At 37.1% G+C, this 16827-nt stretch overlaps 1 protein-coding gene across 1 annotated transcript in view; it reads right to left on the reverse strand.

Moving 5' to 3' along the window:
* Window positions 1-452: 452 nt before the first annotated feature.
* RAB10 (RAB10, member RAS oncogene family) overlaps window positions 453-16827 on the reverse strand; it is a 90377-nt gene continuing 74002 nt past the window's right edge. The window contains exons 3-6 of the mRNA XM_020983924.2: window positions 16213-16351; window positions 7115-7204; window positions 5276-5377; window positions 453-3048 (exon numbers count right to left, since the gene is read on the reverse strand). Of these exons, the coding sequence (XP_020839583.1) occupies window positions 2965-3048; window positions 5276-5377; window positions 7115-7204; window positions 16213-16351 (415 nt within the window). The 3' untranslated portion in view covers window positions 453-2964. The remainder of the gene's footprint in view (window positions 3049-5275; window positions 5378-7114; window positions 7205-16212; window positions 16352-16827) is intronic.

The following is a 16827-nucleotide window of genomic DNA, read 5'->3' on the forward strand; positions in this document are numbered from 1 at the left end:
TGAATTCTTATGATAGTTTTTCGAGCCCGAAAGGCCCTGAGACAGCTCATCCTGATGAGGAAACAAGCCCTGAAAGGTTCTGACTTTCCAAAGATCAAAAAGGAAAGGACCAGAGTTTTGGTTTCAACTCTAAACCTGGTGCTTTTTCCCACTACAACACAATCAATGCATCACTAAAGGTTTTCTGGATGACCATTTCTTTGGACTACTACAGATATAGATAAGACTAGATCAAGGTTCTTTCTGAGATGCTATGAATTTTATGAGGTTGGACATATCATTCAGGAGCTTTGATATCTCCTCTAGTAGTTTTGTAAGAACCAACAGAAAATCACCTAATCTTTTACATTCAACTTGTTTCAAACTAATTTATTAGTTTTAAGATGAAGGTTTTCCATTTCTTAAGGAATCTATACCATGTTCTCTATAAATAAATGAAGGCCAAACCAGAGTTCAAAATCAAGTTTTTGTTTTTATATGAACAGAAGTAGACCATCTAGAAATATTTCAGTTTATTTAAATTGTTAAGTAGAATATGAAACCGAATCTGTAGCTAGTGCTGTACTAGAGGATGGACAAATGGGTTGGTGTTTGATGAAAACAGCATCTACACAGGAGCCCAATAGACTTACAGAAAAGGGGCTAAGCCCTAATATTAAGCAAATAAAAGCTCATGTTTTAAACAAAGATTATACAAAAATTGATTTATACTCCATTTTCCCTTTTTCGATATTTAGAAAGTGCAGATTTAACAAAAGGTAGCCACATCCTGCCTATTTACAATGCCGATTATAATTATTATGCAAACAACAAAACTGTCAGTCTATCACCCAAAATCCCAGTGTTTTATTTCTCACCTTAAGTCACCCAATTAAGCAGGTTTAACCAAGTAAAGATGGCAAAAAAAGAAAGAAAAGCAACCTCCCTACCCCCACTTCCCACAAAGCAAAAAACAAAAAACCATAAAACAACTTTACATGCCAGAGAAAAGGGAAACAAAAAATTCAAATGAAATTACTATGCTGACAGCAGGTCAAACCTAGAGCTTGGAGAAGGGCTTTATACTGCTCATTCAGTATTATAATTTAAAAAAAATAATAAAGAATATTTGGCAAGGCTGTTTTTAGTAGGAAGTATGATTAAATTGAGAGGAAAAAAAGACACAAAGACCTATGAGGCTCAGAAAGGTACATTTTAGGGTGCTACTTAAAAAATCCATGAATTTTCGTGGCAGAAATCCTCCCTTGTTTGCATGAGCCAAGAAGGCATTAACATGCTGTTCACGAAAAGGCAAGACTCATTTCAATGGGAGCTGCTGTCCTAAACTCAGCCTCTGCTAGAAATGAATCATGCTATTCAATAATTTCAACAAAGGTATCATCTTAGGATGCCAGCAGCAGAAGGAACTTAACTTGTGCTATTCTAATAAGCAAAGCAGCAAACCAACTGGAAACATAAGAAAAAATAGGAGCAGGGCTAAAGATGGCTAATGACCTTATATTTACATGAAGTACTTTTTGCTGTCAGTTTTCCAATCCATGTTAATTTTCCAAAAGATTTTACAATTAAAAGAGATAAAACTAATTGCAATTGAGTTTCTGAATCTTAAGGTAAATAATCTTAACACTGGAAAAAATGTTTTGGGGAGGCCAAAGCTTAATACAATTGGCAATTTGTGATGTTCAATTTGACCCTTGCCCTATTTAAAAAAAAAAAAAGCTCACAAACCTTTTTCTGGGCTACCAACCTGCTAGAGGAGTTGCCAAAATGGAGACTGTGTAAATTTAGGCTAACTGATACATTGGGGAACTGAATACTCTATACACATAATTAGAAAGACAAACCACATCACCCTCCATTGAAACACTAGTGCATGCAAATAACTCTTCCGTTCTCAACGGATACATAGGAGAACAAGGAGAGGAAGAAGTTAGGGAAAGTAAGGTAGGGGAAGGAGAGGGAAATAAGGAGAGTTGGGAGAGAGCAGATAAGGGAAAGACACCAGTGAACTGACATTTGCTAGTGGGAAGTAGTTAGTAGGTATATTTGAGAGTTTATCTTGCAAGTTAAATCAGTGCTTTGTGTTAAACTTAGCAAACATTGGCTTGCCCCCCCCTCCTTTTTTTAATTAAAAAAAAAATTCATACCATGAAGGGAAAAAAAAAAGCAAATAAAGCACTATGCAGGCAATGAGGTGGGATGGGGTAAGTGGCCAAGGAGAAGTAAAGATATCAGGAGCAGTTTTGAATCGAAAGGCCACTTTATAAGGAGACTCAGCAAATGAAAGTTACCGTTTCTGTATTATCTGTTGTCTTCAATTCACTACATTGACAATCACAGCCAAGCAAACCACAAAAATTTCATATTTAAAAATGGTTACATTTGGATATGTCTCCTGCACATGCGTCCACCAGAACAAAAGGAAAAAAGAAACAAAAAACAAAAAAGTTTCTTTCCACATAAGGCACAGGACAAAATTAACCCCATTTAAACGTTCAAGGTGGAAATGAGAGTGTTTTCCTGTTTTTTTCTTTTCTTTTGCTAATGCATGTCTACAGATTATAGGGACTCAAGCACATTATCCATAACAGAAATTTCACTGTTGTACAAAATAAAACTGTTAATTCTAACTTTTATTCTTATACAATTTGCTGAATAGATCGAAATGATTGCTATAGGTTTTAATGTTGATAAGAACTGGACTATAATACAACCAAAACATAGTGGTGAGCTGAGCAAGTACATTTAAAAATGAAGTCACGGACATGATTCTTCTATACACTTTGTTTGGAGAAAATTATATAGTCAGCAAGCAGTCATAAGATGGGAGAACAAAGAGAGGGCAGATAGTTGTTAAGATGTGGAAAAAAAATGTTTGTTTAGGTTAAAAACGGACAGAGTGGTTTATTTTGCAGCAAGAAGAGAAACGGTTGGTGGATGGCAATTGATGAAATAGGAGAACGCTCAGCAACATTTGCTCTTCCAGCCTGTCACTCCTCCTCCGCTGTTGATATCTACATTTTCACTGTTGGGCTCTTTTACAGGGGTCTGGAATAAACATACACGAGAAATTAACTGATGACAAAAATGCCAACAGAAGCAAAATTAATGTCAACAGAACTATTTCCGAAAACGTAAACTTTTTCAGTAAGATGACACCATAGTTTAAATAAGTATATATAACAGCAAATGCAAACCTAGTGGGGTAAAGCACTGAATCAGGCAGCTTGGGTACTTTATTTTAAGAAAGGTCTGGAAGACTAAAGACTAGATCACTCACCTAGCTGACTCTACCAAAAGTCTTTGAAATCCCCCTCCTCTATGAAGAATACTTGAACTGATTAGTAGACAAAGGAATGGCATTTTTTAGCCATCCCACTGAATACCTATTGTTATTTTCTACCCAGGACTGTTGTGAGGAAAATTTTGTGAACTTTAGTTATAGAAATGTGATTTTGTGCTGATCAGTATTTTTTACTACCTTCATATCCTTTCCTGTATCTGTCCCAGTCTGTGCTATATCTTCAATTATAAGCTCCTTAAGAGACAGGAATCACATCAGTGTAGTGGCCTATGATCCCCCAATACCTGACAGTCCTGAACGATAACCTCAAAACAGGTTAAATAGGTTACATCCCAAAAAGTTATGAATCAATTGTTCCTACGTGAATGTGCATTTAGAGTGCTAAACAACAGTCACTGGTGGTTAGGCCCCCAATTAAAATAGAAAAATCTTAGTCTAAAGCAGCTAAAATTCACTTTCTACTTCTTCCTCGAAATAACCTGCCTAATGCCATCTCTTCACCCATGATGGATATAGGAAATACCTTCTTCCTATCACCAACGAGAAACTATCCCTGTTCTATGTATAGGTATTTTAAAGTTTGAAATTCTTAATCCTCATGGCCTGCCTTTTCTTTTATTTGCTTTCTATCACAGAGCTCCTGAGCACTTGTTTTCTAAAAGGAAAAGTGCATCTTGACTGGAACAAAAGTTTTAAAATGAGTTGTGACAAAGGTCAGACATTTACCCTGATTTCACTGCACCATTCTAATGCCCCACTCCTCTAAGATCCCAAGACAAAGCAGCCGGTCTGTCAATGGCTGACAGCAGCCAGGCAATACTGAGGCTGCAGGGACCCTAAGCAGTTGCTGCTACACATGAAGTGGGGCCAACTGTATAGAATATTCTCATACATATAATGAAATTTATTTTTAAAAATTTTCATTAAATAACAAAAGACTCTGCCCTTGGGAGGTTTACATTCTCCTAAGGAGAGGGGATCTATGACCTATACACAGCACACAGATAAATTCACATCCATGTGAATTTGAGGAAGGAAAAAAGACTAATAAAGGAGAGGGGGGCAGGACTCAGGATAGGCTTCTTTCGGGAGGTGGCAGGTACCAAGGCCAAACTTAAAGTAACCTAGAGATGCTGAAAGATGGAGGTGAGCATGGAGAGCAGCTGAAGCATGAGACCCAGTTTATGCAAACGCAGGGAATGCCAAGTGCTGGGAGCAGCAAGGTGAGTCTGTGATTTGGGGATTTGAAAAGGATATGTGTTTGAAAGGGATTAATTTTTATAAGCCTGGAGGGCTGAGGCTAGACTGTGAAGGGCTTTAAACACCAATGTGAGTTGTCTGTAGAGCCATCTGAGGGTCACTGAGCAGGGGAGGGACAAAGTTAAGAGTCCTCCTTTAGGAAGACCGACAGCAGCATGGAGAATGGATAGTGGTACCTAGAGGTGTCACTCTTCTCCCACCCCCTAAAATAAGAGGCTAGCTCCTTCCTGCCCTCCGCTAAATGAAAATACAGCTGAAGCAGCAAAAGCCATATATGTATAGAGATAAATGAAACATGGAAGTGACATGGAGAGGAGAGAAAAGGAAAGGAGAGAATGGAAAGGGGAGAAGAGAAAGTGGCCTGGGACAGAACTTCAGAAGATTCCCAAGATCATAGGGCAACAAGTCACTCTATGGGCCTCAGTTTCTTTAATAAGATATAAGTCTGAACTAGGTAACTTCCACCTCTAACACTGATTATGACACCAATTCCATAACCCTCAGAAAAAAAAAAGTATCAACATTTTGTATGCATAAATCACCAAAAAACCCTTCACTTTATATTTTGGTCAGTCTCAATATAATAAAGGTAAACCTCACAAAAGTCACTTTATTGGAAGTATTTCGAATAACAGAATATTTTTTAAAGGGGCCAAATATTCAAATGAGTTACTTTTTCATATTAAGAAAAAAAAACACCTCAAAACTCACCTTTCGAAGTATGTCTTCTGCTAATGTGAGGAATGCCTTCTCAATGTTTATATTTGCTTTTGCACTAGTCTCAAAAAATCTAATACCATGCTCCCTTGCAATCTAAAACAGAAAAAAGCAAAATGACCATCATAGAAAGAACAATCTAGCATAAACTTTCCACTGACAGGTCTACAATGAGCAATTTTATAAAGGTGATAATATTTAGGGTTGGACCAAGGGGAAATTGCTCTTTTAGGATAACATTATAAAAAGGCCAAAGACAGAATGACATAACTATATTTCAGCTCTACTGAGAAGTGAACTTATGAAAGGACCAGAGTGACATTTTTCCTTTTTTGGTTTTGCTGTCATATGCTTCTAGTGTTCCTAGCCATGATTAGATAGAATTATGTGGAAAAAATTAAGGTGCCTACTAAACTACTAGTTTGCACAAGTGTCTGATACATGGTAGGGGCTTAATAAATGCTTGTTGATTGATTGCCCGGTTTCTCAAGTCATTAGTTTAGTGAGTGCACAACTATTAAATATTTCTGACCCTTTTACATTCTATGAATCCAAAATTAAGTTATATTTGGTATCAGATTCCAACAATACAGACCCAAACTAGAATACACCCTTCTAATGTAGAATAAGAGTTTGAAACTAAATTTTAATGAGCATTAAATATTCCTTCATTCAACAAATGAATATTAAATGCCTATTTTATACAATGACTTAAAATTGGCCCATAATTTCTTTTCATATATGACTTGGATATTGAGTGAGGAATGGCTATTTTGAAGTGAGTGGCATTTTTTCTACTCTAATTTACGTTATAAAGCAGAGTAAAGTTGATCATCTCAAACTCCAGTTAACTTTATATTAATAATTGCTGCCCTATGGCACAAACCAAAGCATTGAGTGGGATGAGTAGTCTCAAACACATCTTCAGTCACAAAGATATCATATGTATATGTCAACAGCTTGGCATCATCTATTGCAACTATTGTAATAACAAATGAAAGCACATTTTCTGACACTGTGCCAGTAACATCTTCTCCATACAAGATAGTGGGGGATGATATTGTATTCCTTAAAGTCTGGAAGATATATTGGGAAAACAGAAGACTTGAGAGTTAAGGCAAGTACTTAGCCAAGTACAGGCAACCATGACTAACTGAGCAGTGATCAGTGAGTTTTTGATCGAAATGACTATGGCATATTTGTTCTTTCCCCTGAATCTAGTCTGGTATCAACAGCTTTTGTACATAATCCTGTTCTTAGCATTCTGAAATTAGCATCTATATTTTTCCATCTTGTACATAATTAAATATCTTCTATATAGTTGGCCCCTATATTCCAGTATCCTTTTTATATGTCTTATTACCTTGCACTAGTATAATAGTTTTTTATGCATCCATCAAGCTGACAAGAGGATGGAGAGGAAGAAATCTACCCTTCCTATTGGACTAGAGATCACCTGTAAACATAAGATATAAAATGGAGTTAACACAAAGACCCGTAGGTCAGGACTGAGATCCACTTGCAGACTGACCAACTGCCACTCCAAAAAAAATCTGATTTAGCTCATCCTGGTCCTTCATAGCTACATGATACTAAAAAAGGGTGGCAGCGGAAACAAAAGGAAACAAGCTACCTCTGTCCTGTTCTCTGGCTAGACAAGATGTGGGACACTCAGTGAAACAAACATGTTTCACTTAGCTATGTGGCTGATGTGAAGAAATTCTCTTGACTATCTGCATTAAATGAGTCTACCTTTGTAGTATGTGCTAAAATTTGCTGAAAAAACTCTGAAAGAAAAATGAGATAACATTAATTTCATTCAGGAGTCATTACCTGTTCTCCTTTTGATTTAGGTACAACTCTTTTATCTTCCATGTCACACTTGTTTCCTAACAGCATCCTTTCCACATCTTCATTGGCATGCTACAAGAGAACAAAACTTTACTTTTCTGAAATATATTTTCCAAGTTTTCTTTTTTAAAGGCAATTGGGGTTAAGTGACTTGCCCAGGGTCACACAGCTAGTGCATATCAAGTATTTGGTTTGAGACTGGATTTGACTCCTGACTTCAGGGCCGATGCTCTATCTACTGTGCCATCTAGCTGCCCCCAATATTTTCCAAGTTTTGACACACACACATTAATCTTTTTCAAAATAATTATAACAGCTTAAGTTTAATGTGTTTGTTAATATGCTAATATTTAATTTATACAGCACTTACCTCACTGGAGCCTCACAACAAACCTGAAATAGGTGTACAAATATTATCATGCCTGCCCACCAGACAGATGAACAAACAAACTCTCAGAAGTTAAATGACTTATTTGAGGTCACATGTGATGACCTCTTTTGCATGTCATTTTCTTTCAATTAGAAGAGGTCGTCCTGGAACTGGTTGCACTTAAATAATAGAAGCTATAAGGCTATAATTTTAAGTTGTCAAAATTCCTCTTATCTAAAAACAAACAAAAAACCTATAAGAATATCCCTGGTAAACACAGTAGGCACTTAATATTTACTGACTGATATACTGACTGATGAAGTAGAAAAAAGGTTGAACCTGGTGTCAGAAAACCTACATGTTTCCCTATTCCCTGTATTGCCAATATCTGTACTACCTATCTCACCGGGCTATTGTAAGGATAAAGTGAAAAAATACATGCAAAGTACTTTGTAAATCTTAAAGTATTATACATAAATCATGATAGAGTAGAAAGCTGAATTTCCAGTCAGAAGATAATAAATGACAGCCAGAATTTGAACTATCTGGATCCTGTTGGTCAAGTCTCTTAAACTCCCTGGACCTCAGTTTCCACATCTGTAAAATGAGGGGGTCAGACTAGATAACCTTTAATTTGTAAAGCTATTACTCACCCCTTCTTTCAGCTCTAGATCTATGATACTATAAATGGGAATCTCTATTACTTTCTAGATATTACTACCAAAACATGCCACAGTGCAGAAACTAGGGCTGAATTCAGCTGCCATCTTGAAGACTGTCTTAATCTCAAGCTTTTAATTTTGCAGATTAGAAAACTGAGGTCCAGAGTGATTTAAATGACTCACTTGCTTGTCAACAGAGGCAGAGAGTTGGCAAAGCCAGTCCTTTGACTCCAAATCTAGTGTTCTGGACAGAAGTAAAAACCCCATACAAAAACATCAAAACCCATATTTAGGGAGTGTTAATTTTCCCATTCCACATATAACACACACACACACAAATATTTCTGTATACAAGTAAAACATAAAAGGATTATTGTATATGAAACTGCAAATCTCCTTTATACACAGTTTGCTTTCGTTTTGTGTGTTTTACATTTACAAAGGCTTTTTTCACAATATCCTCCCAAGTGGTAGATAATGCAAATATTGCTCCCATTTTAAAGATGAGGAATATAATGCTCAGAATTCAAGAATTATGCCTATCCTTAGAAGATTCAGAATTTGAATGCTTCAAGCGCTACTTAGAATTAATGTAGCTTCAATCAACCTTTCCTTGGAAACATTTTCAAATCATTAAATAGAAAAAAGGGAAGACAACAAGGTAGATGAGCCGAAAGGAAAGGCTACCAAGAGGTGTTCCCAATTTTGGCAGAGATGTAGTCTATCACCACAAAACACTGGCAAAACAAGCAGGATGTGAAAGGAACAAGATTGGGGGGGGAGGGGGGACCGCCCTCTTGTCACAGGCAAGTACAAGTATCCTTTACTTAACAGAATTCTGATGTGAAAGGATTAAATAATTAAGCCACATTTATATTAAGGAAAAATGCCTTCTCTCTCCTTACAGAATTTGGGAGTTCCATACTATAATCTTATTCCTGCTAACATCATTAAATGGAATATGCCAATCTATTCCTAACATAGTATAGCTAACCTTGAGGTGAACTAATACTGTGGATGTGACACCATGAGGAACACAGAGACAAGCCAGTAAAATGCTGATGATTGAGGAATATTGAGAAGTTACTTAACAACTATATTCCAGCAGACAGAGATGAGCCTTCACTGTTAAACAAAGATGACTACTTCAGTCCTTAACTCAATAATGTGTCATCTCCTTTTCACAGACAGCACTGGAAAGTATACAGGGACATGGACTGACTGTTGTGTGTAACTAAAGACATTCAAATGAATCAAAGCAAATTCAAGTGATGAGAAAGGTGCAAAAAAGTAAAAGAATTACACTGGATGTTGAGTTGTAAATGTTAAAGGCAATCTTTGGCTGATGGGAGAAAAACAAATAGCTAAATTGCTAAAGTCTCATTTTTAGGGGAAAACTAATTAAGACAAATGAAACACATAACTACACTACCAGAGTTGGAAGTACTATATTTCTTTCATATTTTGCTTTGTAAAACTGACAGCCCAGCATTATTCAATCAGAAAGCTGTAGCCATTACTGCATTTTCTTTATAGTAGCACAACGCAACATCACAAGTCATGCACGATACTATTCACAAGGTACTCAGCTAGATAAAATGTGTTGTGACACTGTGAGGAAATAAATTATGATTCTTGTTTAAATTCCACATCAAGACAGTAGTGCTTTGTAATGTTTCTACTGAATAACACAGAGCTTCCTTTTATCTCACTGATTAAGGCATTCTCCAAATGGCCAGTATGGTAGTTATTCAGCTTATGAGTATGTCCTAACCTGTCCTTGGAGCATGAACCTTGCCTATTGGTACGAGCAAAAGATATGAATTGCCAATTGTGTTAATTTATTTTCCATATCCATGACCTATTTGTTCCCACAGCCAAAATCTTAAATTTTTCTTGGCTTGGTTTTAATTGTTTACAACATAGGAATCTTAAGCGTCATATTCCAATATCCAGCTATCACTTCCTCTCCTCAATGCAAGTAAGTACCACGGGCCTACCACCAGTGGGTTTCCAGTGACACAATTTTATTCTGAAGTTTAGGGCACAAAGCCACAAGGACTAGATTTGGATGCCATTGTAATACGACCTCAACTCCCAAGTTTTTACTATATTATGGGGCCTTTTTGCATATGTCCTGGGGGTTCTCAGCCACTGCAAGGGGATGTCTAGTTCCTCAAACAGTCAAAATTTAAAATTTCCTACTAAGGGTGACTTTGAGTTAGTTTACAAGCACAGGCACTGGAACTATGACTGCAAGGTACTTCTTGAGACTCTGGTCTTCCCCTATTGCTAAATGATCATTCACTTGTTCCCTGGGACATTGTTCCTATTTCTCAAAGGGTAAGTATCTATGGATATAGGTATACACAGACTTATAAGAGTACGTAGGTGATAGTGGATGGGAGAAAGTAAAAGGATGAGAAGGTGGGGGCTAGATGGAAGAACACAATTAAACGTACAACCAGTAGATGAATAAAAAAAGGATCAAAGTAACCATAGGCTTCTAGTTCCAACAGAATTTTTTTAGTGATAGTTTATTTGCCAATTGGCATCTTTAAAAAACAAATACATCTGATTAACCGGAGTCTTCAAATTCAGTTTTAGGATGTGTGTAATTATGGGAAGATTAACTCCACTAATATGGAATTCAAGATAGTATATGTTTATATTTCAGAAATCTATGACTTCACTGGTGTATACACTTTCCTTCCACTAGGAAATCACAGTTCTCTTCCCACTTAGTAGGTAGTCTTCAGGAGTTGCTGTTGAGACACTCTCTATCAAATCACCATTGCTGAGCTTCTCTGAAATAAAACTACCCTAATCTTCACCTAATAGACAAAGTCCATTGCTAGGCCTGTTCTTAAAACCGTGGTATGACTTGTTTGATTTGATTCTTCCAATCAGTAAAACTAAAACAAAGGCAACTGTTTTTCAAGGCAAATTAGCTGAACCTTTGAAATTGGGCTCTTAGCATTTTAGGGGAAAAAAATTATTTTTTAAGAGAAATTTTAGAAAGCACCTGTGATGTAAATGGCATGATCACAGGGCAGGAACCAACATAATCTCATGCTTGTCTCTTATACCTGTGTGAAAATGAGAATGCTAAAGGCCCAGATTTCCATTTGCCTTTTATTTTCAAAGTTAACCAGTTAACTAAAACAAAAACAAAAACAAAAAAACAGGCATGACTCAAACTCTCATAAGCTAGAAAACATAATTTGTGTTGGCTGAATTTTTAAATGTTTACTGTACACACTGGAAGAAGTTTGGTTGACCTAGGTAAAATTAAGTGTGGAGGCCACTAAATAAGCTATTTTCTATGTGTCTTTGATATATATCTGTTTAGAAAACCCAACAGAGTCAAACCCAGCAAAGAATACAAAGAGTCAAAAGGAATAATTTCTTGGTTCCATGTACTCTATGCTGAATAAATTAAGTTAAATTGCAAAAATTAACATCTCCAAGAAGATTAATTACATTGAAAAAAATCTATTTTTTCAAAAAACAATATACTTGGGTTCTCTCAACTTCCAGGCTAATACCTCTGGAAACACTAGACCCAGCTCCTTTAGTCTGCTTTTACTCCCTTCAATCAATCTTTCAGCCTAAAATCTGCATCACTGATTCAGTCTAGACAGCATTTAAATCTTAGATGGTAACAAAGATGTTATGAAAAATTTGTGGCCTGATGCTCCACAGCCTATGTAGAAATTAAATGGAAACATAATGAATTCTTGTCTTTAACACACAGATTATTTTATAAAACATTTTATGCCCAATACATATTACTGTTATATTTCTCTAACTGAGTAGACTACTTGACTTCTAAGTTTTCTAAACACTTTGAGAAAATGGGAATATTCTTATCTCATCAAAATGTGAACTTACTGTGCAGTGCACTCAAGCTTATATTTTTTGTACTATATACTTCTTCATTCAGTAAGAATCTGTTTAGAGAGAATACTTTAAAAGTATGTAAAGATGCCTAGTTAGTCAATAAACATTTAATAAGTGCCTACTGTGTACTAAGAACTGCACATACAAAGAAAAGCAAAAAACAGTCCCTGTTCTGAAGGAGCTCACAGTCTAATGTAGGAGACTCTAATGGAAGAAAGTCTAATAACAGATGGCACCAACATGTAAAAAATTTAAGTACAAACAAGATACATACAGGATAAACTGGAAGAGAGGGGAGGCATGAAAATTAAAGGGGATCAAGAAAAGCTTTCTAGAGAAGGAAGAATTTTAACTGGACTTGAAGCAAGCCAGCGGACAAAGATGAGGAGGGAGAACACTATCAAATGGGAGACAGCCAGTGAAAACACCCCAAATCAGAAAAGTATTTTATTCAACAAACAGCAAGGAGGTCAGTGTCACTGATTTGAAGAACACCTGTGGGGAGTGTTAAGAAGATGGGAGAGACAGGCAAGTTATGAAAGACTTTGAGTGCCACATAGAAGATTTTATATTTTGATTCTAGAGGTGAAAGGAAGCTATTGAGTTAACTGAGTAGGGGAGGTTGACAAAGTCAGACCTATGCTATAGGAGGATGCCTAGGGGAGAGACTTCTGTCAGGCAAAAGAATCAGCAGACTGTTGCAATAGTCCAGGTTTGAGGTGAGAAGGGCCTGTACCACCATGCAGGGCAATATCAAAGGAGAGAAGAGAGCGTATTTGAGAAAGGTTACAAAGGTAAAACTGACAGGTCTTGGCAAGAGATTAGATATGAGGACTGAGAGAAAGTGAGGACTTGAGGATAACATGTAGGTTGTGAGCTTGTGTGATTAAGAGGATGACAGTACTCTCAAATACTAATGAGAAAGTTAAGAAGAGAAGAGGGTTTGGGGAAAAAGATAATGAGTTCAATTTTGGACATGTTTAGTTTAAGTTGTCTACAGGACATCTAATTCAATTATGTTCAATTACAACATCTAGTGCAACATGTCTACCTCCAGTTAGAGATATAAAACTCGATCTAGGTCAGCAGAAAATTTAGGGATGGATAAGCACTTTGACAATCATTAAGCACAAAGTAAGTGTAGAGGTAATCACTGAATCCATAGGAGCTGATGAAAACACAAAGTGAAATAGTATACAGAAGAGAACCCTGAGGGACATCCACTGTTAAGTGGGAATGAAGATCCAGCAAAGGAGACTGAGGAGTAGAACCAGGAAAGAGATATGTCATGAAAACCTAGAGAGAAGAGAGTATCTAGGAGAAGTGGGTTACTGATAATTACAAAATTTGTATTAACTTTGGAGAGAGAATTTTCTGTTGAATGATGAAGTCAGAAGACAGACTATCCAGAGTTATGCAGAGTGAGAAGAAAAGTGGAGACACCATTGTAGATGGCCTTCTCAAGGAGTTTAGCCAGAGAAGGGTGGAGAGATAAAGGACAACAGCTAGCAGGGACAGATGAATCAAGTGAGGCTTTTTTGAGGATGGGGAAGACACGAGCTTGTTTGTAGAAAGCAGGGAAGCAGCCAGTAGAAAGGGAAGAGATTGAAGGTAAGTGAGAGTGGCAATGACAGAGGACATAATCTGTATGAAAATATGGATGGAATGGGAATCTTGTCCATGCAGAGGGGTTTAACTTGACAAGGAGAAGGGCTACATCAAGTAAGGCAGGGATGAAGCAAAAGATAATGGCACAAGGTATCTACCTGGGTGATGTGAGATGAAGACGAGGAAGCTCTCAGAGAATTGTATAAGTTATTTTTTAGTAAAATACAAAGCAAGATTTTTAGATAAGAAAGGAGGAGACTGGAAGAGATACAAGAGGAATCATGGGAAGCCTGAGGAGGGATAAAAAGGTTTGGAGGAATTGCTGTGGTGAGTAGGAGAGTGAATCAATTAGGGAGGTATAAAAGGATTGCCTTGTAGCAATGGGGCTCAGATACGATTACACAACATAAATTCATAGTGGACCCAATCACTATGGTTTCATGATTTTTCTCTAGCTTTTTCAGTATTACATGTGTAGAAGCAAAGGCAGTGGACAGCAGGAGCGATCCAAGTGTGAGGTATTGCAGGGCAAGTTCAGCAATATGAAAAGGGAGCAAGGGACTCAAGTGAAGACTAATAGTATACAGCTGAACTGGTTCATTAAGAGGTCAAAATGGTGAAAGAAGGATTGGGGGGGAGGATGATAGCCTGAGGGGTTATAGGACTGGAGGTCACAGTGAGCAAGGCAGAGGGAGAGTTGAAATGACAAGACTGTCAGAGTTCATCAAAGTTATAATACAACTATTCATAACTAATATGAGGGAATCAAGGGGATTAGGACAGCAAGTGGTTAACTGTAGGAATTGAGTGAACCACACTGACTCCATCTTCTGACTGAATTCTGGAGCTAGTTCAGTTCCTTTTCTATTCAATTATGGGGCTAGTCCAAATTCTGTCTTGCGAGAAAAGTTTATTCAATTGTGGGAATTGGGAGAAAACCTTATTGCATTGTTTGAACTTAGCCCTGAATGGCTGAGAAACTGGACTATCTCTATCTACTGTTTAGAGACACTTATCCAAGGACCTAGGTTATGAAGACCAGAAATCCAGTCAGAACCGAACAATCCATAGGTCTTATTTGAAAACTGGCCCCATACTGATCAATTATTGTTTCCATGATTGTTTATAGACGCTTAGGGGAGTGGGACACCTCCTTTTCTGATTTCAGGGAATTTCCCTTGTTCACTCTCCCCCTTCCAACCTGGAAAGTTCCCAATCTTCCATCCAATTAGAAATCAGATTACCTAATGTTGTACTGTTTCCATTTAATTAATTGGTCTTATTTGATTAAGTGTTTTTGATATATAAAATTTCTCTCTCCCTGTATTTGGGTTCCAGCTCTAAGCAGAGGAAGGGGATTGGTCAGGCAATTGGCATGCATCGCTTAATAAATTGCTTGTAAGATTGAACCTTTGTTTCTTTTTTTTAAATTCTTCAAAATATTTATTTATTTATTTTCCCCGAACCTTTGTTTCTTCAATCATTTCATCTTTCACTTGTCACAAACAGTAGTGGTAGACAATAAGTATTAACAAATAGGTAAAGCTGGCGTTTCAAAGCAGTAAGGCAATAACATCTCTTTTTCCTTGTTGCTATACTTTAGTAAAACATACAATTGAGCTTTATTATAAAAGAGCATGGAACTTCACAGTAACTAAGTTTCTCTTCAATGAGGATCAAGACAAATTCACCTTACTGTCCACGCATTATTCTAATGATCTATCGACATACTCACAAAACCTCAATGATTAAATAAGTTTTTAAAAAGATGGAATACTCTCATAACATAGCTGGACAATATTATTGTGGTCTAAGAGATTCAGAGACCCCTCCAAGACTGGAGTATAGGACAGGGTCATCTGGAATGAATTCACAGACTCGAGCACTCTTTAAGTCAAGGTGGCAAAGATTTATTGTTATGCTATACAGCAGGGCAGAGGTCCTTAAGGAATTCTGCCATGGTGGCCAGAGCTCCTTAGGGAACTTGCAACCTAACAGGAATGATGCTAAAACTTATATAGAAAAAGTAGTGAATTATGTGCCATGTATGCGAATTAGGTGATAACATGACAACTACATCATTCACTACTGGAAACTGGGGACGGGGGTTTCCTAAGGGGTATATTTTTGGTCTCTTATGTCTGTAATATGATAGTTTCAGGAATTGGTGTCTACAGCTTGACCTGTGGATTGTATATAATAACTGCAGGCATGGGTACTTGATAGTTCTGCTGGTACAAGATAGTCCTGTTCATACAAGGGAAATTCTACAGAGGTCAGTTTGTTCTTATAACAGGGAGAGATAGTTTGCCTCACTGGGCCCACTCATGAATCAGAGGTAGGGTCCTTGGACTGGAGAGAAACTGTCAGGGATAGTGTCTTGAGGCTAGGGAGAAATATGATCTTGGAAGTGGGGTCTGAGTACAAGCACCCCATCAATACCACATAAGGCCTAGAAAAGATCAGCCTGATCAGAATTCTTCCCAACCAAAAACATGAATTCATGAAGGAATCAAATACTACTGTTTTAGTCTTACCTCATCTATGTTTCTAAGCCATTTGCTGATGTTTTCAAAACTTTTACCATTGGTGATGTCGTACACTAGCATGATTCCCATAGCTCCTCTGTAGTAGGAGGTAGTGATGGTGTGAAATCGCTCTTGTCCTGCTGTATCCCTGGGAATAAACACTCATAATTAATATATTATGCATTTAAGGAGTAACAGAGAATTTTACACAATATATATAAATTGGGCATTCCTAAGCTAATATGTAAGTAGCAATGCAGAAATCACCACTCTCAGTACTTTACTTTGGCCATCACGGGGAAGGAAGGTAGGGAAGAGTTTAGGATTATCTCCAAGTCAACTCCTTAGAGTTTGTTCATTGACAGAGTCCTGGTACAGGTGTTTTTGTCATCTGACTAGGATGAGGTACCTACAGCACAGAACTACCTTATAATCTAATAGTCAACCTGCTTAAAGTCATCTGCAATGTACTTATTCAATGCAAATAAAAACTTTAAAAAGCTCAACTATAGCAGAGTACAACAGCTGTAGTGTAGGAGGATTAGAGGATCCACAATTCAATTATCTTTAAAGTAATAACTATTTAGGAAAAACATCTTCTAAAATGCCCTACATGTACACACC

Source organism: Phascolarctos cinereus, unplaced genomic scaffold (genome assembly GCF_003287225.1).
Source record: "Phascolarctos cinereus isolate Bilbo 61053 unplaced genomic scaffold, phaCin_HiC Scaffold_2;HRSCAF=192, whole genome shotgun sequence".
Taxonomy (NCBI): domain Eukaryota; kingdom Metazoa; phylum Chordata; class Mammalia; order Diprotodontia; family Phascolarctidae; genus Phascolarctos; species Phascolarctos cinereus.